General features: G+C 39.4%; 1 protein-coding gene and 7 non-coding genes across 8 annotated transcripts in view; 1 reads left to right on the forward strand and 7 right to left on the reverse strand.

Moving 5' to 3' along the window:
- LOC103373009 (protein unc-13 homolog B-like) overlaps positions 1-25,189 on the forward strand; it is a gene marked incomplete at its 5' end in the record, with an annotated part of 64,103 nt that overhangs the window by 17,599 nt on the left and 21,315 nt on the right. Inside the window, 3 exons of the mRNA XM_008302798.1 lie at positions 550-693; positions 3,138-3,215; positions 3,475-3,552. Of these exons, the coding sequence (XP_008301020.1) occupies positions 550-693; positions 3,138-3,215; positions 3,475-3,552 (300 nt within the window). The remainder of the gene's footprint in view (positions 1-549; positions 694-3,137; positions 3,216-3,474; positions 3,553-25,189) is intronic.
- On the reverse strand, positions 6,987-7,060 carry trnat-agu (transfer RNA threonine (anticodon AGU)). Its single transcript has one exon. It is a non-coding gene; the product is annotated as a tRNA-Thr (tRNA).
- trnat-ugu (transfer RNA threonine (anticodon UGU)) lies at positions 7,154-7,227 on the reverse strand. The gene has a single exon. It is a non-coding gene; the product is annotated as a tRNA-Thr (tRNA).
- Positions 7,575-7,648, reverse strand: trnat-agu (transfer RNA threonine (anticodon AGU)). Its single transcript has one exon. It is a non-coding gene; the product is annotated as a tRNA-Thr (tRNA).
- trnat-ugu (transfer RNA threonine (anticodon UGU)) lies at positions 8,129-8,202 on the reverse strand. Its single transcript has one exon. It is a non-coding gene; the product is annotated as a tRNA-Thr (tRNA).
- trnat-ugu (transfer RNA threonine (anticodon UGU)) lies at positions 8,670-8,743 on the reverse strand. Its single transcript has one exon. It is a non-coding gene; the product is annotated as a tRNA-Thr (tRNA).
- Positions 9,295-9,389, reverse strand: trnar-ccu (transfer RNA arginine (anticodon CCU)). The gene is made up of 2 exons: positions 9,352-9,389; positions 9,295-9,330 (listed from the first exon to the last, which is right to left on the reverse strand). It is a non-coding gene; the product is annotated as a tRNA-Arg (tRNA).
- trnat-ugu (transfer RNA threonine (anticodon UGU)) lies at positions 9,889-9,962 on the reverse strand. The gene has a single exon. It is a non-coding gene; the product is annotated as a tRNA-Thr (tRNA).

The raw sequence follows: 25,189 nt of genomic DNA on the forward strand, positions 1-25,189 counted from the left end.
GGTTAATGAAACATGCATGCATTTTTTGTGTTTTTTTCTTTCTTACAAAACTGTATGTTACACATAATGTTCACAGAATATTTGAAAGGGATGTTTTTTAAATAACAGGCCTGTCAAACAAAGGAGAGTTTGGGGTGTTTCTACCAGTTTGCTAACAAAAGAAAATCCTGTAAGCATATGTTATGCTCTCTGCTCCTTTATTATGTAAGTAGTCAGATGGCAAACCTCATATGGAGTTTAAAGAAGAGTCCATTAGGGATACGTTTTATTGTTAAGTGCTCATTGGTCTTCTTTGGCTCTTAAAGAACCAGCTATGGATCTTCTGTATGTTTCTATAAGTACAGACAACCGGATGCAACAGCAGGAGCCACTCACTTGTGAAACATGTGACCTGGTCGTCTTATCTACCACAATCGACCACGCCAACCCTCTGAGAGATTTAGCTGATGACTTTTCTGGAGGAACATATGATTAAATGCTACTGTGCAAAGGACGGTCGGTGCTCAGATGTTTGATCAGCTTGTCTTCTTGTTTTTTCTCCGCCTGCAGTTCCAGCAGACGTCTGAGCACGCTCTGTTCTCCAGCTCGGTGGTCGACATCTTCACTCAGCTCAACCAGAGCTTTGAGATCATCAAGAAGCTGGACTGTCCCGACCCGGCCGTGGTGGCCCACTACAACCGCCGCTTCGCCAAGGTGGGATATGTGACACAAAAACACACTTTATATTCAGTTCTTAGTGGTGAGTCTCTCTGGAATCTCTGGTTTGTTTGTTCATTCACTTCTCTGTTTTGCTATTCAAACATAAGCAGATGTCTTGTTTCTCACATACATTATTGGCCACACAAACTGTTTTTTTATATAATTTTTTTATAATTTTATATAATTTTGATGCATCAGCACATGTTTCAGCTTTTGTGTGAAACTTTGAGCTCTTTCTCTGTGAACTCTCTCTTGTATAGAACACAGCATCCAAAGCGGCGTCATGTGACCACACTAGAACTGATTTGGCTCAAACGCTTCATACGAGGGGATGAAGTGTTTTTCATAACTCTGCTCCGTCACTGACGCAGAGATGAGAGGTTTTTTTTTGCTTTTTGTTTGTTTGTTTTTCTTCCTAAAAATTCCTTCCTGGAGAGCTCTACTTACACAACTCGTCTTTGACTCATTTGTACCTGTGAGATCCTGACTAATGAGTTTCAGGTGTTTGTTTGCGGAACATAAAACACACAAAGCGTTATGCAACTGAACCTTTGATATCAAATTTTTCTTTCTTCAGATTTAATTTAAGCTTTGCTTTTAGGCGCAGCCATTAACTCTAACAGACGTTTCCCCTGCAGAGGAAGGTGTGTGCATGTATTTGTGTGCGTCTGGATCGATGCGGGACTCATTAAATAAAGAATGGCTAATGTAAGCCATCGCTCTGAGCTGTCCGTCTCTCTGTCCCCAACCTCTGACTGGCTTTTCATTTTCTGCTGCTCCGCTCATGATAATCTCCTCCACTTTTTTCATCTGCTCCCAGCCTCAGCCTCACTTCTCCACCATCTTCCCAGCTTGTCTTTTCTGTATCTTTATATACTTTTGCATCGATATCCGCCTTCAGTTCTATCATCTCTTCTCTCTTTTTGGCCTCTTTGTCACCCAAATCCTTATTTTTCTCCAACAACACCAGTCCTAGTTCAAGTGTGAGATGACAATAAAAGACAGACGTCTGCAGAACAGTACAAACGGAGAGAGAGTCGTACGACTGGAGGAAACTGTACTAAGTAATGCCGGCAGACATCAGGCAGCATGTTTAATGGATGAATATACCATCTGGCTTAGTCAGCAGAAAGCAGAGAAATCTCCCACAGAGAACTCGAGATTGCTGGAAAGTAACAGACACAGTTTCTGTAACTTCTTGTCCCCAAAGTTACCTTCACGACTGACAGATTAACTCACTCAAAAACTCCCTGTGGAGTTTTTACAGCAAACATATATATATATGTGTATATAGCATTCACAGTTTCTCACCAGAAGGCGTCGCATGTTTCCTGACAAGCATGTCGACTGGATTTCTTCCTGTTTTCTTGGAATATTGTCGTTACATGTGCACGTCACCTGATTAAGACATGCTGGTCTACTTAGAAACTAAAGAACAACATAAAAGCAAGACCTTAAAATAGGTCTCTGTGATAAAAGAAGTGTGACATGTACCAGCAACAGACACTTAATTTGTTCGATAGAAGGTTTAATAATCTCACAAAATGCAAGCTCCAAGCATTAGCTGCATGAACAAACGTCAGCACACTTCCTTTGTGGCTCATAAATGATCAAGGTGAGATTCATTCTTTGATTTACGTGTGTACGTTTATTTATTTGTGTTTTAACAAGTCTGACACTAACATATGTGGCTTGGTAAATTGACTACAGTGTTTAAATTCAAAATGTTTTTTTCTTGCTGGTCTTTACTCAAACTAGGTAAATAAAAGTGATCAATAATGATCAATATCGACTTACACATTTTATCATCATAAATGCTAACTGGAGCTACAGTCTTCACTAAGACTTCACTAAGACCTCCACATGAAGTCAGCAGCTGCACAACACAGTTTAGAAGTTTGTTGTGTCTTTGTTTAATGTGTGTTTTGAGGCACTTGCTTGTTTAGTTTCTTTTGTCATGTGTGGGTGTTGCTTTTGGATTTAAGTTTGGTTTTATTTGCATAGATCTTCAATCACATCCACTCGTTTTCTTTGTATTCTCACCGTTTGTTTGTGTTCATTTACGTTGCTGAGCAATGAATTGCTTCACCTCCACCAACAACAGCTGGTTCTTTGCTCCATCCAGCTGACCCTGGAGGCTGGATCGTACCAATCGTTAAGAGGGAATGTGTTAAAAGTGCAAAGCATCAGTTGCCATGGTGATGTAGCAGGTTAAAAGAGTTTGTGACGTTAAAAATCCTGGCTTTAGACTCAACATACCTCACTAATGAACTCATTCATCTCACTTCGTAAAACATTGTTCAGAACAAACTTTCCAGTTACTGCCTGAAACTTTTTTTTTTTTTAGCAGAACAGTGTTTGATGCCACCTGCGTTGAACAGCCTGAGCCTCGCTGCTCCTGAAGCTCAAACGTGTCCTGTGTGTTCTTGTTTCCACAGACCATCACCAAAGTGCTGCTGCAGTACTCTGCCCTGCTGGCCAAGAGCTTCCCCTCCTACTGCGAGAAGGAGAAGATAGTGAGTTCTGCCGCTGCTGCGACGCCTCCCTCCGGCCTCGTCTCTGGTTTGGAGAGAGACCAAACACTCTGAGAGCTAGTCTGCAGAGTGGATTAATATTTTAGCTGCTGCTGCACCCCTCCCGTAGCTTCTGTCTCTGTTGGTTTCTCTTTGTTTGGACCTTTTATCTTCCTGTCATCGCCACTTTATTTAGTTGTTTGTTTTGCTCGTTTTATCCATTTGCCGTCTTTATTTTTACTTTCTTACTCTTCTCTTCCAGCCCTGTGTGCTGATGAACAACATCCAGCAGATGAGGGTCCTTTTGGAGAAGATGTTTGAGTCGATGGGCGCAAAACAGGTGAGCGTAAACACATATTCACACCAGGGATGTTTAATCATCAAGTTTTTCATTTCAGCACTGTTTTGTCTTTCTACTCCGGCGAGGTCTTTTCTCTGTAGTTTGAGGTTGAAGCATTTAAATGGGAAAAAAATTATAGTCGACGCCTGAAAAAAGGCCAGCTTTCACTGTAATACTAATCATAATAATAAAAATAATACTGTCTATATACAGAGCACTTCTCAAAAGTTTCAAAGTGCTTCACAAGGACAGCACAATAAGTACAGATGGAAACACAGAATGCGGTTTTGGAAAAGGTAAAAAAAAAACATTTTTTAGGGCCATAAAAGACACTTTGACAAAAGGTAAAATTGATAAAAGTTTAAGAAGGAACCTAAAAGTCTCTGGACCTTGTTTTCAACACATTTGGACATTTTCTTTTGGACCCCTGAAACAAACAAAAAAAGCTCAAAAGAAACTCTCTAAGTGTGTACAGCTGAAAAAAGACCATGAAAGACAATAAAAGTACTCAGTAAACTCCTACAAACTGTTCTAAAACATAGCAGAAGTCTGTGTAAAGAGGCTGAAACAGGAGAGGTTCTGGGTAAAAGCAGCTGCACAGTCTGGAGTCGATTAGCAGGTGAAACGATGTTGCAGTAATCCAGGTGTGAGGAGATAAAAGTGTGAAAAATTAAAAAGTTAATAAATATTTGAAATATCTCAGAGATGATGAAAACAGGTTTGTACAAGCGTTGCTGTGTGGTTTTATTATCAAACCAAATACAAAGGTTTTCTGCAACAAGCTTGATATGATCCAATAAAGAACCAGCTTCAGTGACAACAATCTGTTTAACAAGCCGAAGTAAATGACGTGGCCTTCGATTTTTAAGAAGTCAATCATGAAGCGGTAATAAAAGCATGGAAAGTGGTTTCTCTGTCTTTAAAAGTTGAGATGTTTTTTGAAATATTTCTAAGCTGACAAAACAAGACTGTACAAGCTTTGCGGTGTTGCTTTGCCGTCAAACCAGACGTCAAGATTCTTTGCAACAAGCTTCCTATGATCCACAAAACGAACCAGAATCAATGACAAGAATCTCAGTTTTATTAGCTGAGATAAATTATTTGGCCTCCAATTTTTTTGAAAAGGCAGCTGTGAAAAACACTGAGTGAAGACAATGATATTCTCTGTGCTCACAAGGTGTTTTAACATGGATTTCATGTTCGGATCTGTGGGAGAAGAAAGGTGTGATGTGAAAGACAAACACCGGCGTAGTATGAGTCACACGTGTGAGTCAGACGAACTCGCCGAGGACGGACAACCGGCAATAAAACCATGGAATAGGCACTCATCGGTCAAGACTTCATACTCTTTAGCGTTTTTGAAAAGAATCCAAAGGACAAAACGTTTAAAAATGGGTCGAGCAGGACAAAATGCGCTGATGATCCACCCCTTTTTTTTTTCTGTTGGCATGTTCGCACACATATATTTGGGTCACCTCGCCGTCCTCCAGATGTGACCTAATTACCGCAATGGAGCCGTTTGATATGTATTTGGGTTCATCGGTCGATACAAGGAGAAGCAGCAGAGTCCACTTTTACATGCAATCTTTATTTTTTTGCCTCTTTGCACAACTTAGAAAATGAAAATAATGGTTTTGTGTAACCTTTTGTATTCATTGTGGAAAGAAAGGAAGAAAGATGGGAAAAGATTTGAAAATTCACTTGACAAAGCAGTCTTGCTTGAATTAAAGCAACCTTGTTAATGTATTTCTTGAATAATATGAGAAAACCAGGTGTGGGAGGGGGGAAATAGTTGATTTTGTTGGAGGATAAAGGTGCAAAAGATGCAGCAGGAACTCAAGAAAAGCTGAAGCTTCTACAGCGAGCAGAACAAGTGAAATTTAGTGTTTGTTTCTCTTTGCAGTTAACTGCTGAGGAGGAGAGGGTATGTTCAAGTCTGTTTTTTTTACTCCTGTTTTTCCCCGTCAGTCCTCGAACACAAACCTCCCAAACAAACACCTCAGTGAAGTAAAAACCCAACCTGAGCCTCTTTCCAACCTTTTTCCACCCAGTAATGTGTGTTTGTCTATTTTTAGGCTGATCCCAATTTACTCATAAACCAGAGATCTTAGAACTCCTCCTCCTCCTCCTCGTTCCTCAACACCCAGTTTTCGCTCCCACAAATAAACTCTGGTTTTTCCATCTTCCTGATATAATTTATGTTTAAAATCAATGCTGTGCTTTTTACGGTGCTGCTCCTGCTCCCCAAAAAGCTTGAGAATGAGGAGGAACCCGACGAGTGCGACGAGGAGGTGGGTCGACTTGTTTAAACCTTGAAGCTTTAGAGTTCAGTTTGGAGGCCTGGACTGGTTTGATGTGTCACAAGCAGGCGTAGCTCATGAAGGATTCAGGGATGCTTTACATTTTAGTCTTGTGATGTTCTTGCCAAAATCCAAATATTTGCCATGAGATTTGTTTTAGATTAGTTTCTGAAATCTGAGGTGACTCCCACAGATTTTTCATTTCATTTTTGTGATTAGTTCGTTTTAAATAGCTCAAAGTATGTGGACCCTCATGTCATACATGTAATTCCAGATTCCAGAATGTTGCTTTGAAAGCCTCTACTTTTCTGTGAAGGCTTTCCACAAGAATGTTTTCACTCTGGTTGCAAGAATTTGCTCCCATTCAGCCATGAGAGCGCTAAAGAATTGGACCACTAACAATAATGTCTGGCTTGCTGTTAGTTTTCCAGTTAATCCCGAAGGTGTTGGATGGCGTTGAGGTCAGAGATCACTGCATGCTGTCACATTCTTCCACAGAAAACAGGGAAACCATGGTTGCTTTTCATTTGGCTAATGTGTCTTCCTTCACGCTACCAAATGAGCAATTCCATAGCATCAAGTCTTAAACCAAGATTATACTCCTTTTTAGATGCACGCATGGACCTGTTGTTGCTGTTATGCTGCCTATCTGGTCCATTTGAGTCTTCTCGGAGGACTTGGTTCCATATTTGCAGAGACCTGAGCAGGTTCTCATGTACTTGCGTACGCAGAAAGTATAATTCTGGCCTTAAGCGACCCCCAATTATTGCACAGCTGTGAGATCAAACCAACATCCGTGAAGGTGCTGCATTTAAGTAAGCGTTGGGCCAATGTTGTGCCTTGCATCTGCAACTATGCGAGCATATGCATGATGTAAGTTTCATACATTTTTCAAGTCCACACGAACCCCTCCATGGACAATATTGTGTCGCTCAAAACTTTTGCTTGGGGCAGTCATGTGAATGCACAGAATACGTAGAGATTTATTGTGCTGATATTCATGTTCTCACTAAAGACTCCAACGTAGTGCAGTAACAATAACCAATCCACATCCATCAAGGATTACAGTCTACTATTGAACACTAAACCACTCCTGCAGAGCTCTGAACACAAGTCATCACTGTACATCTGAAAAGGCACTGCTGGGATTCGAACCCAGGATCTCCTGTTTACTAGACAGGCGCTTTAACCAACTAAGCCACAGCGCCCTCAATTTGTACTGATGGTCACATGACTTAAATGTTTCCTTGTTGGATAATTTGTCAAAATTGGTTGAATCAGTGCATGTTAAGTGGCCCCACAGGCGCTGCTGGGATTTGAACCCAAGATCTCCTGTTTACAAGACAGGCGCTTTAACCAACTAAGCCACAGCGCCCTCAATTTGTACTGATGGTCACATGACTTAAATGTTTCCTGTCCGTGTCTACATCAGCAAAGGACTATAATCAAGGCTTTGCGCGTTCCGTCAGCTACCTCTGCCTGGTGCTCATGGGAATATGAATATGAGAATATGTAGATCAGACATACTGAGTTTTTATAAAAATTAAGCCCTTCAGGTTGACTCCAGGAAGTCTAGAAAGTAGTATAGCAACAACAACCACAGGTCAGTGGAGTCTGCAGCTGTCCATGGGGGAGTATAATCATGACTTCAGACCTCCAGCAGATGTCTGAGAACATCTTAGGAATCATCAGCCTGCCACAAACAAGTACAACTGTGTGAAAAGGCACTGCTGGGATTTGAACCCAGGATCTCCTGTTTACTAGACAGGCACTTTAACCAACTAAGCCACAGCGCCTTTAGTGAGTGAAAAGTTCCATGACTTAAAACTCATGAACACTGAATGAAGTTGGAAAAATGGTCCAGATCAGTTGAATCTGCATGTTTTTGGTGGCCCAGCTGTCTGTGTACTTGTCCATAAGGGAGAACAATTAACACTTTATAGTTATTGCATCTGTAAGTACATAAGGGTCCTCTAGAGCACATGATATAATTAACGTAGTCTCCCCATGCCAGCAAGGGTAATTGTGGACCGCTCTGTACACGTCCATGTGCAGCCCATAACTTGTATCTGCACTACAAGGGGAGTATGTGCAGAACATATAAACTCAGATATGCTGCATAAAAGTTCTATAAGACCAGTGTTTTACATTTGCAAATATATTGGTGACCATGTGGTCTTTGCCCAAGTCTGCAAGAGCCCCTGTTGACCTTCTGTGGATGTTCAAACAAGTCATGGGTGATTGTACTGCTATCAAAAATACAGAACTATCTGCGAAGGCGCTGCTGGGATTCGAGCCCAGGATCTCCTGTTTACAAGACAGGCGCTTTGACCAACTAAGCCACAGCGCCTTCTGCATATACAACAGGACTGGGAATGCAAAACAAATAGCCCCATGACTCAAAACCCATGAAGATTACGTTGGAAAGTTGGTTGAATCAGCACATCCATTGGGTCCCAAACTATCTATGATTAAGGCTGTGAGTACCCATGGTCAGCTACCTCTACCCAAGAGTGGATCCCTTTGTGGCTGTCTGTGTGCAGCCCAAAGTTAGCGCTTCCCACTACCTGCGCTACAATGGCAGTGGTGATCATGCTGGGAATAGGTAGCTTCGACCTACTGCACTGGTATCACGTTGAGTCTTCTGAGTAAACTCCAGATAGACTAGAAAGAATTGAAGTAACAACAACCACAGGTCAGTAGTTGTCTGTAAGGAACGATAATCAAGGCTCGAAGCCAAAATCCCTCCTGCATATTAGAATCTGAATACAAGACATTATTTATCACTCTACCACTGACAAGTACAACTGTCTGAAAAGGCACTGCTGGGATTTGAACCCAGGATCTCCTGTTTACAAGACAGGCGCTTTAACCAACTAAGCCACAGCGCCTCCTATCTACACTAAAGAACAACAGTCAAATCACTTAATCAAAAACTTTGACCAACTAAGCCACAGCACCTTTAGTGAGTGAAAATGGCCACTAGTTCCATGACTCAAAACCCATGAAACACTGAATGAAGTTGGAAAATCAGTACAGATCGATTGAATCTGCACATTTGTAGTGTCCCAGCTGTCTGTGTGCATGTCCATAAGGGAGAACAATCCACACTTGAAAGTTATTGCATCTGTAAGTACATAAGGGTCCTATAGAGTACATGATATAATTATAGTAATCTCACAATGCTATCAAAGGTATGTGTGGCCGCTCTTTGGACATCCATTTGCAGCCCATAACTTGTGTCAGCACTACAAGGGGAGTATGTGCAAAACATGTACATTCAGCTATGCTGCACAAAAGTACTGTAAGACCAGTGTTTTACATATCTGCAAAGATGTTAGTGTCCTTGTAGTCTCTGCAAGAGTTCCTGTTGACCCTCTGTGGATGTTCAAACAAGTCATGATTGATTATACTGCTATTGACAATAAAGAATTGTCTGTGACGGCGCTGCTGGGATTTGAACCCAGGATCACCTGTGTACGACAGGACTGTAGGATGATAGGAGACAGGTGCTTTGACCAACTAAGCCACAGCGCCTTCTACATATACCACAGGACTGGGAATGCAAAACAAGTAGTCCCATGACTCAAAACCCATGAAGATTATGTTGGAAAATCGGTTGAATCAGCACATCAATTGGGTCCCCAACTGTCCGTGTGCATATTGACAAAAGACTATAATCAAGGCTTCATTCTCTCTGCGCCCGTGATTATCCATGGTCAGCTACCTCAGCCCAAGAGTGATCCCTCTGAGGACGTCTATGTGCAGGCCAGAGTTAGTGCTTCCCAGAGTCTATGCTACAACAGCAGAGGTGCTCATGCTGACAATATGTAGCTTCGACCTTCTTCGTTTGTATCACATTCTGAGCAAACTCTAGGTGGACTAGAAAGTAGTGAAGTAACAACAATCACAGGTCAGTAGTTGTCAGTAAGGGAGCAAAATCGAGGCTCCAAGCCAAAATACCTCCTACACACTCGTATCTGAACACAAGACATTATTTTATTCCTCTACCACTGACAAGTACAACTGTCTGAAAAGGCACTGCTGGGATTCGAACCCAGGATCTCCTGTTTACAAGACAGGCGCTTTCACCAACTAAGCCACAGCGCCTCCTCTCAGTGCAAAACTGTCTCATGGCTCAATGGAACACTGGATAATAGTGAAAAATCAGTTTAATGGAAAGAGGAGTCTTCTGAGTGGATTTATAGGACCAGTGTTATACATCTCCAAATATGTTAGGGTGTGCTAGGGTCCTTGAACCCAGGCTGTGTTTATGAGACAGGTGCTTTGACCAACAAAGCCACAGTGCTGTCAGTGTCATTGGTTATCCAATGGTTCCATGACTCAAAACCAATCAAACAATAGATTATGTAGGAAAACTGACATGTTGACTTAGTCTGCAGCCCAAAGTCTGTAAGTATGCAAGCTGAGCAAAAACGTACATACGTACATCTGTTGCACATCTATCAAGTGGAGTCCTCTGAGTGGACTGGAAAGTAGTATAACAACAACTAAGAGTGCATGTCCACAAGGGAGTATAATCGAGGGCTTATACATAAAACGCTCCTGCAAAGGATGTCATTTCCTGCTGTACGCTTCTCCTCAAGCCTCCTTGTCTTCTCGAGGTACATTTAAGTAATTGTAGGATCCTTTGTGATGGCGAAAAGGAAACAATTTCTGAGAGAGGACGCAAGGAAGCACAAGTTAGAACAATAAAAAAGCCTCTATGTCTTTATGCACCAGGCTTATTGAAACATTTTTGCACTTTTTTAGTGGATGCTGCAGCACTAAGATGCCATTTTATTGCAACCAAGAGACCAAGAATAATAATAATAATTATAATAATACATTTATTTTGTATAATCAGCGCTTTTTAAAATACTCAAATTCACAGAAATAATGCCAAATAGTGTCCACATACTTTTGGCTATATAGTTTATTTGCAGTAAAATCCCCCCAGAGCTGTTATGAAAATAGTGTGTGAGCATCATGTGGCGTGATGGGAGAGCACAAGTCTACATGTTTGTACGTTTGAAGAAATTATAAATAGTGTGATATTAAAGTGGACACAGGTTTTTGACAGAGTGTGAGTCTTGTTAAGTGCTTGGAGTCTGTTTGTGCTAAATGCAGACAGGATTTCGTTGTTAACAAGGTCAGAGAAGGAACACAAGACAGAACAAGATTGAAACTTTCTTACATTTGCCAAAACCATCTGTAATTGCTGTCATTGAACGTTGTGCAGAAACTCACAAGCAGAATTATCATAAATTAGTGTCTCGTTTGGTGAAATATTTTAGTGGACAGCCAGGTTCTCACTAAACCTCAGCAGAGCTACAGTTACTCTTCTTGTGTGTTTGTTTTCTCCTTTTACAATCACATTTTCTTTGTCCCGCATTTTATGTAATTTGTTTGTTTTCATTTCCACGCAATCTCCACCAGGCCGTCTCTGACAATGAAGGGGAGGATAACATGGTGGGTAGGATGCATCAGCACACGCTGCCAGCAAGAAAAAAAAAACAACAAAAAGATAGAAAAAAAATCCCTTTTAGTTTTGCTAATTCACCTTGTTTTTATCTTTTAAAATAACTGCTTTTGTTTGGCTCTCTTGGTTCGATGTTTATCGCCACCAGTCAGAGGAGTCCAAGGTGAGAGAGGCTTTCTAGGTCACTGCCACTGCTGAGCTTTTCATTTCATATAATGTCCTCGGTTTTTCATTTTTTTAACTGTTTTTTGTCTCATTTCACCTTTTTTCCTTCATTGTCGATTTCAACACCAGTCTGCCTGCTCAGACTCAGAGGGATCTGAGGTAAGAGGGAAAATACTAAAGTCTCCTTCAGTATTTTATCTTCCTTAAATCTCAGATATGTTTTGTATGAATGCAAATTTGTGTTTGAATAGAAAGTGCAGTTTTCACCACATTTTAGCACATAGTCCTCCTGTTGATTCTGAATTTGCACCGAAACCCGACCGCTTGTGCAGCTAGAGGTCATGTGTCTCGCTCCGTAGCAGCTGCCATATTTCCAGTGTGTTTGTAATCAAAATAATTGGCAGTCATTGTCGTTTGGAGTTGGTTTGGACTCAGAAAGTCACAGCTGAATCATCGTTATCGTACATTAGTGAGAGATTTATTGAGCCTCTTTGTCCTCGCCAACTGTCCTTGGATTAATGTAGATGTGAAGGGAGGCAAAAGCACAAATTTGCTTCGGACTCCTGCATAAAGGAGCTGAAATGGTTCTCTCTTTGTCAGATAATTGCGTCTGTTTGCACGATCCCATCAATCAGAGTAAGAATTTAACAATATGTGTTTTCAGGACTTGAAGAGAAAGTTTTCATAAACTGTCCAGAAGAAATCCATCTTTAAATTGCCTTTCATAAACTGATCGTAACCCCTTTGAATTCTCCATCTGCTGCCTCCTAAACACAGTGGTTACATCCCTCCATAGACGTGATGCAGAAAATACCCATAAAGCTTTCGGTGCCACATGCTGGCGAAGCTCTTAACACATTTACAGCTGTGCACCAACGCAGACTGCCTCCTCCAGTGAGCACTTAATAGACTAGACAGTGGGCTGCCAGATAATTGAATTTGATAGCGTATGAAAACGTTGTATTTAGCCAGCACTAAGTGACTTCTTCAGATGGTTTTGTCTGTCAGCTGACTGGGGGAGGGGGGTCGATAGAGAAAGTCAGATATAGGAGCAGAGGGTGAAGGAATGCAAAGTGTAGCAGAGCTGGTTAATGGATAAACTTACTGTAATCTTCACAGATGCTAAATGGGATGTTTTATCGAAGACATTCACGCTGGTGTTGGGCGGCAAACTGTGAGGCTCCTTTGTTGTAGCCGGAGCTTCGAAGGCAGAGGATATTTTCTGTCTGACATTATAAAATCAGCGTACGTGGTGATGAAAATTGGTCTGAAAGCCCTCAATCTGTGAAATTATCCCCAATTTCCTAAATGTATCAGGAAAATTTAATGGAACCCAACAGTGATGCTTTGCCGACGCCGTCTCCTGAAAACTGACATTCCTATGCAGGTGAACTGCACTGTAAAAACAGAAAATGTTAGATAACACTGTATTGTTATTTTACAGATGCTTAATGTTTTTTGTTTGTTTGTTTTCTAAATAACATAATGTAACTCATAAAATGAGAAAGAAAGTATGAACAGGCCAAAACTGTAAATAATGTCCACATCCAAAATAATTTTCTTAATTTGTAATTCATTCTTTTACAATTGTTTTATTTTGTCCTGAAATTACAACATTTTCACTCTTTTAAATTAGCAATATAATGTACTTTTACAGATATTTGCTGTTATTTGAAAGAAAAATGATGTACATTGAGGATTTTAAAATGACAAATCAGTTTTAAATTATTCTACAGATTGTCTTTGTTTTGTTAAATTACAAACAACGTATAGTAAAATCATTGGAAAAGTACTAATTCACATTTAGACTGAAAAAAAAGAGACCAAAATATCAAAAAATATCCCACCAAAAAAAAGCAGTATTACAAAAAACAATAAGTTCTTCTACTACTCTCGAGAACACCAAAAAAAGAAGACTGCACCATGCTGAAAAAAGAAAAAAAAAAAAAAAGAAAAAAAAAAAAAAAAAAATCAAATAAAGATATTTGCTGATATTTTCACCATTTTTACAGTTTTTGAACATTACATTATGTTTCCAGCATTTTGTATGTATATTTTCTGGCACCCTTGCTGTTGGAGTTTTATTTTTTCTTTTCGTGTGCATCCTTAACATTTTGAGGAAAATTGTAATCCACATATCTTCGCCATTACTTTCGTTGGTTTACTGTCACTGTTTATTAACCATCTGATCATATAATAGATGAGGCCAGACTTGTCTCATTGGAAACTAAAAAAAATGGAAGAAAAGCTTCAGATATGTTGGGAAAGCCTCAAACCGTGATATTTTCCAAAACTTAGCCAAGCAGTGAGTGAAAATGAAACTTCAGTGAAAGAATAACGTGAAGGCTCTCTCATAAAAAGTCCTTTCCAACCTCCTAATCCGGACTTTAGCGTTTCTCTCAGTGCAGTATTTATTTTTTTCCAATAACAATACAGTTTTGCTGCATAGAAACATCATTTTAGGGGGACAGTGTTGCATTTTTTTTGCAGTATTGTGTAAAAAAAAAAAAAAACGGGCTGAAGTGAATAATATTTTGTCCTTCTCATGTTGGGTCTACTTGTTAAAATTTGACAAAAAAAACACAATAAGTATAACAAAGAAGTGTAATAGAATTCTTTCAAAATGTGAGAATGCAGTTGAATTGAATAGAAAAGAGTTGAATAGAGGTCGCTTTGCTCCTAAAAGATCTGTTTATAAAGAGAACTCTCCAAAGACTCTTATTGATCAAGAGAAGAACCTCAAATTGACCCCAAGTTTCTTTTTTTTCCCCCAAGTTGTTCTCCAAGACCTGCTTTGTGGAGCTTTAATTTATTTCTGCTCTGACGGTAAATGACCTCTGAAAAGAACGTCTGAAAACAGCAGTCAGGTGCTCATTTATTTGTCGTTTCACAAGAGATAAAAAGATAAAAAGTAAATCTGATCTAATGAGCTGTGACACTGTTTGTACCAAAAAGGCAGACGGTTTTCAAGTAAAGGCGTCGAATGCCCATCAACGTCGAGGCTTCACCGTCAGTCTTTGGCTACTCTCAGTGGACTCAACTACCATCAGTGTCAACCTGTCTCGTTTATTCATGGCAAAACTCAAATAAGGGGAAAGGGGGGAATGACACCATTACACAAAAACAAATCTAAAGCAGTAGCAGTAATGACGTCTCTCATTTATACTGACTATTAAGATTCATTCTCGATGTGCTTTCCACTTAAAAACACATTTCAAAGTTTATCTGAGGCAAATACGAGGCTTCATTAATCTGACAGATTATGCGAATTCTAAATGGTCCACAATTATACAGTGCATTTTAAGTTTAGCTGGGTTTGCAGGACGCTTGCCTGCCATTGGGGGCAACTTGGGGTTCAGAGTGTTGCCTGAGGACACTTCGAGGGGTCAAGGGTTGAACTGCCAGCTTTGTAATCATTGGAGAACATGCTCTGGCACTTGGGCCACCCAGAGCTCGTTTCACAGATTCACCATCAAACATGAAGTCTTCTGGTTGCGTCTCAGCAGGGATCCAGTTCAGCTGCTCAGAACGGAGTCCAAAGTTTTATCGTTTCGTACAGTATTCACCCACCTTGGAAGTTTTCTCCTTTTACTGCTTTCTACATTGAATCCTGGTTGATTTAAATTGCCTTTTTTTGACAAGAAAGTACAAGGACTCTTATGTCAAAGTGGAAACAGATTTCTTCAAAATATATGTCAAGTAATTAAAATAAGTGTTGGCGTACGTATTCAACCACTTTAAAGGTAAACACAGGTGCAGCCAACTGGTGCTGGAAGTCACACAGTTAGTTAAATGCATCGTCTGAGGTCAGTGAATGTGTCTCAGTGATTGTAGTATAAACACTCCTGTATCTGGAAGGTCCAGTCACTGGTGAATCAGTACACCTGGATATAACTACACCATGAAGACGAAAGACCACTCCAAACAACTCTGTGAAAAGGTTACTGAAAAGTGTAAGTCAGTGGATGGATACAAGAACATTTAGAAGTCACTGGATATCCTTTGGAGTCCAGTTAAATAATTCATTATGAAATGGAAGACATATGGCAAATGTAAAATCTGTCTAGAGCAAAAACTCGGTGACCAACCAAGAAAGAAACCAGTGAAGGAGGCCACCAAGACACTTCTGATTCTTTTGAAGGAGTTACAAATGGCTGCACCTGTGTGGATTTAGGTGAGTCACTTTAACGGGGGTGAATCATTTCACCATCACTCATTTAACATGTTAGATTTGTTTTAATTAACCCACATGATTTTGTAAAAATCTGTTTTTGCTTTTACGTGAAAAAGTTCTATTTTTTTTGTAAATTCTTGTCCAAAAAAAGTCAAATCAATTGACTATGATTCAATGTTCAAAACCAATAAAAGGCTAAAACTTCAGAGGGGCATTAATACTTTATTATAAAGCCTGTTTATTTTTATCTGGTCTCAAGCAGCATGAAATAAACAAACACACAACCAAAGTCAATCTACATCCTTTCCTTCAATCTTGACATTCGAATCCCCGTCTTTCTTGGGAAACTTGTACACTTTGATGGCGTGAAGTGGCGCAGTAACGGAGGTGATACACCTCTGACAACCACGCAGCTCTGTGAGCGTTTGATCTGCTGCGGTACTTTAATCACACAGACGTCCGCTGCGTTTTCCCGACGATTCGGAGACACCAGCACACGGAGATGGAAACTCTCCGAGGAGCTCCGACTGAGGGAGCTGTTGTCACTGCTGTCATCGTCCATCCCGTGTGATTCCTCTTCAAACATGCCAGAGCGCTTTGAATTTCTGCTTTCACTGCTCTCCCAGTAACATCTTTTTCTGTCAAAGTGACAGCTGAAGGACGCGACGTGATGCCAGTGTCGGCATGAGGCAGAGACAACTGTGGCACTCAGCTCTGGGCGTCGAACAAGTGGAAACATTCCAACTTTACAGTCTCTCTGTTATAAAATTCTCTAAAATACAGCAACTTGTCTAATTTGAACAACTGGAGCCTCGTAAAAGCCTCAGGTAGACTTCGGAACACGTGTTTGCGCAGAAAAAGCTTCTTAAAGGTGTGTGTTAATGGGCACTTGCATTGTTTTTGCATTAAATACGGTTAAAAGTTGGACTCGGTAGGCGTTGTTGAGCCTTCAGTTGGTCAGCTGACTTTAAAGTTTGTGACTTTTGATTCTTGCGTGGTCACACTGGTTATCTGAGCCCACATTTTCATTCATTACAGTTTATAAATGCTCTGGAATATGATGATTTCGGAGCTTTCTTATGAAGATAAATGTTTTTTTTTAAATATGGCTTCCTTTCCTGCATTCATAATTCACACTGCCCTGTCCTTCCCTATTTGCTCTGCTTTAACTTAAGGTTGACAACAAAGAGAAGGAGAATAAGGTTGGTTGTTTAGGCCCGTGAGCGTTTCTTAATGCATAGAAATGCATTGAAATCAGGCCTTTGTGTGTTTTGTGTCGTGCTGTGTATCTGTGAACTAGACAGACTCTGTTTCTGTGTGTGTTTTAGCACAACATCAAACTGCAGGTGCGCCCGTCTGCAGAGCCAGGAGTGATTTGAAGAGCTGTGCCTGTTTGTTTTCAGTTTAATTATAGGAAAAGTAGCAAAGTGAGACCAAAAAATCCCTAATTAAACTTTTTTTGAGCTTTAGATTTGAGTTTTCTTCAGGCAGAGATTTTGTTCCAACATTCAGCTGATGAATTTATCTGTAAAATAAGATGCATTAAAGGCTCCTTGGTATGCAGGCAGACGGATTCATTTTTGCACTGACAAAATGTTTAGGTATTGATTCTGTGCAGAGTATTCAAAGAATATTAAGTTGATTTATCCCAGCTACATCCCAAATGAAACTGTGGTCGCTGTTTTGGCACCGACTCGAAGAATTTTTATTGAATTTATTTTTAATTTGATAGAGACGCTGCAGTTTAACATATTTCCAATACAGAGCGTGATGCACATTGAGCGTCTTGCTGTAGCTGTTTTGCAGAGAAGATGAGCAGGATTTGAACCCAATGCACTCTTGGTTCCGCCACTGTTTCCGTCTTCTAATAAAAACAGTCCAGCATTTGTCGCTGCAGCTTCTTGCTTTAACATTAAAAGCCTGTTTCCACCAAGCATTTTCATTTTATCGAAAAAAGATGCTCCGGGGAAGTTGCGGATGCTGCACGACTCCTGCTGTAAATCTGAGAAGATTGAAAATCTGGTTGAAGTTGGAAGCGAAAACTTGAGATATTTTTAACTCTCGGTACTAAAAGAAGGAAGGCAGAGCTGTCGCAGAGCCGCTGAGAAAACTAAACAGCATGTTTTCTCTGTTTAAAACAAACCGAGAACAAAGACGATTCCTGGTTAGAACACAGGAAACATTTATGCAACAAGTTTTTAATCTCAGTGAAGCAGATAATTTCTCCTTAAACTCATATTCTCGTGCAGATTTCGAGCTCTGAATGGTGAATTTTCTGGAACTAGAAGTTTCTGTTTGAGTCGATGTTGTGCTGAAAGTAGTTGTTTACCGTCTGTCCTTCTATAGGACGAGTCCTCATCCTATGATGACAGTGAGGAGGAGGAGAAGGTCTGCTTCCTTTATAATACGATCACTTCAGTATTTCATAACTAACCTCTCCTCTCCTGCTGACGGACATCTCACACTCACTGAAATCCTCACATGTGGTCGACTAAACCCTGTATGAGAGAGTCTGTGTGTGATTGTATGAGTGTTTGAGTGTGTGCACAGTCTGTGCTCATGTTTGTCATTCATTTCTTCTTTCCCCACACCTTTGATTTGTTGTTTTCTGTCATTTTCTTTTTAACCACACTTTGTTTTTTTCCTTTCTTTTGCTCTAAAGCTTGACAAGGAGAAGGTGAGCCGTTAAAAGGATAATTTGGCACTCAAAGATAAAACGCTGTTTCTTTTTCTTTCATTAACATTTGTGTCATTTGTCTTTTTCTTTCATGTTTTCGTGGCTTTCTAGTCTCACTCCAAGAAGGAAAAGGTGTGTTTGGAACTGTGTTCATGCAAACTGGTCATATTTTTGGGGGATTTGAACATGTTTTTATGTCTGCGTGTCGAACTTGAGGGGAAAATTGTGTATTTGAAAACCGGTGAACAGCTTTTTATTGCTATTTTGCATGTTTTAGTAAGCCTGGGTTTAAATGTGAAGGTGAAAAAGGTGACTCTTGGGGATGAACCTACAGAGAAATCATCCCTGAATCTGCAGCTCCTCTCCATTTTACAGACTGTTACGGCAACACATTGCGATACCATAGCTGCTGTGGTTCACTTTAACTGCTCTCTTAGGAGAGTTTTCAGCTCCAACAGAGAGATTTTTTTGAGCAAAAAAACTTTCAAAATGCCTCTGTAGACTATCTGCAGACCCCTAAAGATCCAGGTGGAGACCAAAAACAGATAAAACAGTAAATCTTGAAATGTGACTCTAAGTCAACGGCTGATCGCAAACTAAAATAAAAACTCAGATTGCATACAAAAGCAGGAAGTAGTAGTTTTTGAATTTGGGATTTGTTCATCGCCATCTTGGTCTTATATATATATATGTATATGTTTATGGTCTTATCTATAAATGGAACCGTAATTTACTAAAATAACTCCACACAGTTTTAAAGGAGACTTACAACTAGCCATTGAGACCATAAAGCCATGAGAAAAATATTTACTGAAGCAACAAATCAAGTGAGAAGTACAACCACTTTCTAATTGACTTCCATACAAACAGAGGAGTCGCCTCCTGCTGGCTGTTAGAAAGAATGCAGGCTAAAGTCACTTCTACGTTGGCGTCACTTTTCAAACCTGGAGGCTACATTCATCCTTTTTATACCACTTATGTAAAAGGGTGATGATAAGGCAATGTTGTATTCACAGTTTAAGGCCACTTACTGTAATGTGGTCGCCGACTTTTGGTAGTGAGAGTATTTAAACACCTGCTTATGACGTAACCTTACTGTCGATCGTTTTCTACTTTAGCCTTTAATCCTTCCTCTTCCTCGCCAAGTTTCTTTTTTAATGGGGGCATCAGAACCTTTTCTTGGATGCCTTCTAGGTTTTCTTCCAAAGACGCCACCGTAATCCTAGTTTTGGTAGCACGCCAATCAGAAATGTTGCCACAGATATCAGAATCAAACCTCCAATGTACTGCAGAAAATAAAACAGAGATTTACCAAACGCTGATAGGCTTAATCAGCAAAGTCCAGCTCCAAAGTTTCAACCACAATTATCTTGATTATGACCTGATAAAGCCAAGGAGCTCTGAGTGGTATTTTTGTGGTATTGTTTGAAAATAGGGCTGACACTTTGCGCAGAGCTGGAATCGATGGCCATTACAAAACTAATCTGTGAGATTAGTCGAAGTGAATTAGAGGAGGCAGGAGCTTGTGTCCTTCCTCAGGATGGATGTTAGAGTTAATAATTAAAAGCGCCCTCATTGTGAAGAGTATTGGCTGTTCAAAATTGAGCCGAACAAAGAGGAAACTGCAGAAAAAGTCAAACAAAGTCGGTCCTGACGTGTAAACCAGTCTGACGGAGAAACGACACTGTGGCTAAGGTGAGCGAAGGACGGATGTATCTTCCTTTATTGAAGTCAACATGAGGACAAAGTGCACTCATCACGCCGGCGTCCAATTATGTGCCCCGAAGACCCAAGAGTCTGCAGGTTTTTCTTTTCAACCATCCTCACATTAGGACACCTTCAAGCACAGAGGGAGCATGTAATTAGTGGAGCGATTTGGTGTTCGGGAGGATAAACCGCGGCCTCTACACATTTAAGTGTGTTAAAGATCCCACAGGGGTCGACTATGTGCGAGTCGGCCTCTAATGATCCGATCAAAGCGGCTGAAATAATGATAATGTTTGTCTGGGCAGCGTGTAAAAAGGCCTAAACTCTCTGTGTACTCGGCTTGTTTTTAGCCCTTTAGCGCATCAGAGGAGGATCTGTAAAGCGAAAACCTGCGAGGGATTCAGCAACAGTCGGGTTTATTAATATGTGAGGAGGCCAACAGGGACAGTGAACCTAACAGGGCATCTTTAGCAATGTCAGGGTGGTGTTTTTCATGGATGTTTGTGTGTGTCTGGCATCTCACAAATGTGTGTCCTTGCAGGCTGAGAAGAAAGACAAAGAGAAGCAGGTCGGTTTGTTTGTTTGCCCTTCACCTCCTGCCTCTGCCTAAAAGCGTCTTGTTTCTTCTAGATTCATTCAGAGTTCTCCTCTAATCCCTTCAGTCCTGATAATAATCCCCATTTATTTACATCACCGTAGTTAGAATTCTGTACAGAATATAGCAGTTAATATAACAGGCAAAAGGAAGATTCATGGTTCTCTTTTTAAATGTTCTTTTTTTCTCTTGTCTTTGCCCAAAGGAGGACACTAAGAGCAAAGAGGTGGGTGTTTGGAACGCAGTCAAACAAAATGTTGTGATCAGCAGACGAGCATGAGGATTTGCACAATTTAAAATCTTGCGATGCAGCATTGATAAAACATCCTGTAATGTGCGTCCTACTCCAGCTTGTTCCTACATTCAGAATTCAAATAGACGTTCGTTGCTCTAATGATTCAGCTGGATGTAGTGACTGATCTGCCTCGAACTAAAGCCACAGCAAAACCTGATTAAACCGTATTAGAAGCCGAGGAGCAGGAAGGAAAGCTTTGTTTTTCTTCTCTATAAATGAAAAACGAACTACCAGCTGTAGAGCCAAAGCAAATGTTAAGAATGCTTTTATTATATCAACCTAGTGCTGTTTGCAGCATAATTCTTCCTCAAGAGATTTTGGCCCAGTTTGAAGTGAAACCAAGGTGTGCAGGGAACAAATCCAAATGCAAATAGTCATTATTCTATCGCTATTACATTGTTCATACTGTAAAATATATAAATCAACAGATAGTCAAGAGACAACAAAACCAAAAAGCGAAAAATGCATTTAAGAAGGTGCAAAAACTGTAGAGACTGTGAACATAATGACAGATATCTGTGAAATAGTTAATTTTTTGGTTTTTTTTAGATGATTTCAATACAATTAAAAATTTGTAATTTTACAATTGCAATTTGTAAAAGATCCAATTACAATTTGTGAAATTACTGATTTTTTATGTGAACATTATGTAGAGTTTGGGCCATTTTTGGGTGTTTTTTTTTTTTTTTCTTTTTACAGTCAGTATGTAAATTTATCATACATTTTTAGTGATTTAACTAGAAAGCATGTGTTATTTACCAAAACATAGAAAACTGTAAAAATAAAATAAATAAATAAATGTATAATTTTTCAAAAGGGGGTTAAAATCCAATATACATGTTTTTTCTTTCAAACATCAACAAATGTGTGTAAAATAATTAGACTTTTTGCAGATTTACAGTAAAAAAAAACAAAATAAAATAAAATAAAAACTCTAACTATTTAAAAGAATAAAATACTATTTGTGAAAATACAGATTTTTTTATTTCGACAATATTTACATTAGTTTTGGCTTCTTTTTTAGGGTTAGCATTGTCATTGTTTATTACTTGTGATTTAATAAAAACAGATAAAATATGTAAAATAACAGAAAATTGTTCTAAAAACATTAAAATCATTTTTATGTAATAAAAACAAAAGAAAAGTCTTTTGCAACTTTAACGTGACTTTTACAATATTTATTAACCATCAGTATGGTACAGTGCAGGCAAGTATGTCCTTTTAAATGTGCCTCAGCAAAGCAGGTGCAGATTTAGATTCCTCGTTAGACTGTTTTTCTGTTTATTTATAGGTGATTATTGTTGGATCTTGGTTCTGGTCAGCAGCTCCGTCTGCTGCCCTCGTTGACTCAGACTTTTCCCAGAATCCTTCTCTTTCGCCAAAACACTTGATTTGACCGACGGCAGGAAAAGCTCAATTCAGTTTAAGACACTTTCTTTCTTTGAGCTTTGATTTTGTTTTGAATGTTGTTTGTTAGAGATCTTTCAGACTCTTTGTCAGCAGTGTTTTGCTGATAATTTCCCTTTGTATAGTTGTTCGTCAGGTCAGCAGGTGTCTGATGCTTTATCTTTTTATTTTTCCACCAGTCAAAGGAGGAAGTAAACAAGGTCTGTATGCCCTGTAACCCTTTGTTCCTCTGTAGACCTTTTTCCTTTTGCCAAACCTTTCCAGTGCATCCCTTAAATTAAAACTGTTAGCCAGGATACAGTAGACCTCCCAGTCTGTCAGCTGGTCTCATGTGCAGCAATAATTCTGTAGGTACCAGCTTGTGAAGCTGCAGAATCAGTCTGACCCCAAACAAGTTAAAGATGTGGCCTCTGTTTGAATTTCTTTCTTCTTTTGTGTCATAATTCATTTTTTAAAATTAAATACAATAATTGATGAGTAGCACATAAAAATATGTGCCAATCCCCAATTAGAGAAGTTATTATTTATGTATTATTACCTTTATTTAAACTCAGATAAGTTGAATTCTTTTACATTATAACTGAGCAAAGACACAAATAAAAGAGGATCTACGTACTCTATACAACTAAACAGGGAGACAAATTTAGTCATGAAAATATTTTATTTATAAGAAGGCACATTAGTAAAATAGTGTAACCTTTCAAGGCAAATGGAGCAAATACAATTTAATGCTTTCTTTGGGACCATGTGACATTTTTAAAAATAAGAAAGACAAATGTAGGAAATACTGTACAAAATTTTAAGGCCACAATTAAAAGTGTATTTTTTCTCTATTTGTATTTTTTTTTATTTTATTTTATTCTTGAAATCGTTATTTTAATTTATTTTAGTTTTATTTTAATGTTTGCACTCAGAAGTATCATTCAAATTGCACCAGAGTTTTCTTTAGAACAGTTAACTGACATAAAATATAGATCACAAGCGGATGAGATGTTGTTAAACTCTTGCCTAAAGCGCTGATAAACTCGCTTTTTTCTGCACATTTCACGTGAACTATGTCTACTGTATATGTTTGAGCCAAAAAGAGACGATTCTGCTCTGGTGTGACGTCAACACAGCAGCTGATGAGCAACAATGCAGCTGCTTCTCAAACAATGTGCATTCTTTACCCCAGGAAACGCACAATAAGACCATAAACAGGCGTCATGCGGTGACTGTGACAGAAAACACTCTCGGTTAACTATGTGATCATTCACTGTACGAGCTGCCAGATGATAAAAACGGCGTGCAGCAGTGAAACATCAGACTTGTGTGGTGACGTCAGCGCTCCCCGTAGTCTTGTAGCTTCCCAATAAACCAGAAGCAATAAACAAAAAAGCTTTTATTAAAATCACCCACTCACCGCTACCCAATCCGCCAGACAATATCACAAAAACCCACCCAAAATAAACCCTGGCCTTGTCTTTACCTGCTCTCTACCATGATATACAGCCGCCCTGCGCGTGTGTTTAGTCCTGCTCATTGTTTCTAAATGTCCTGTCCTGCACGTTGTTGTTGTGTGATTTTTCTTTTTACTTCTTTTTGTGTCTTTTCTCTTTTTGTGTCTTTCCGGGAAGACTGAGGCCACCGCCGCCACAAAGAAGGTACAGTTATTCTGGTAGACAGCTGAACAAACACTTATTACCTGTAAAGGACACCTCTAATTTCAAGCTGTGAGGAGATTGTGTGGAGGCTTTTTTTCCCTTAAAACCAATTTTCTTTAGTCACTCACTTTGTGTGTCCTCCCAAAGTCCTGCAGAATTACAGCAGGCGAGGTGAGAATGTGCAGTAGCCTCTAGTTTTGTGTAGGAGGTATATTTTATAATAATGCAAACGTACAGTAGGTGATACAAACTAAATGTGTTGGGTTAAAAACATATATAAAACGGTGCATGAGTGCATGATTCTTCTGGAAATAACTGAATGCATTGAAAACATGCCACATCTTTTGTTAATGATGTTTATTTTTACAAATGTGTGACGCTCGAGGCCGCATAATAGAAAAACTCATTAGCATAATGTAGCATTATGCAAAGTGTTTAGCGTTAGCTCAGAGGGGAGCATTTGGAGTCAGAGAGACATTTAGCCAGAAAATATAAAATACAATACACAGACACAGTGCTAATTTACAGGCTAAATTGTGCTTCTTTTACTTTTAAACGCTCATTTGCTCAGCTGTGACATGTTTAGCTTAGCACCAACAGCAGAAGAAAGTGGAAACTGCTAGCTAGGCAAAGTTTAATTAGGATTCATGTAAAAATTGTTTTCAAAGGACAATTTTAAAGCTGCTAGGTTTGCTTTAGTCTTAACACAGAGGCTACTTTTTTTACCTTCCCTTGTTATTTGTGCTAAGCTAGGCTAACCACGCCTTGCATTAATTTTTACAAATGTGTGACGCTCGAGGCCGCGTAATTGAAAAACTCATTATATAAGAACAACAGTCACTTACTTAGCATAATGTAGCATTATGCAAAGTGTTTAGCGTTAGCTCAGAGGGGAGCATTTGGAGTCAGAGAGACATTTAGCCAGAAAAGATGAAACACAATACACAGACACAGTGCTAATTTACAAGCTAAATTGTGCTTCTTTTACTTTTAAATTCTCATTTGCTCAGCGGTGACATATTTAGCATAGCATAGCGCAAACAGCAGAAGAAAGTGGAAACCGCAAGCCGAGCAAAGTTTAATTAGGATTCATGTAAAAATTGTTTTCAAAGGACAATTTTAAAGCTGCTAGGTTTGCTTTAGTCTGAACGCAGAGGCTACTTTTTTTTACCTTCCCTTGACATTTGTGCTA

The sequence above is a fragment of the Stegastes partitus genome, unplaced genomic scaffold (assembly GCF_000690725.1).
Source record: "Stegastes partitus isolate 25-593 unplaced genomic scaffold, Stegastes_partitus-1.0.2 Scaffold1882, whole genome shotgun sequence".
Taxonomy (NCBI): Eukaryota; Metazoa; Chordata; class Actinopteri; family Pomacentridae; genus Stegastes; species Stegastes partitus.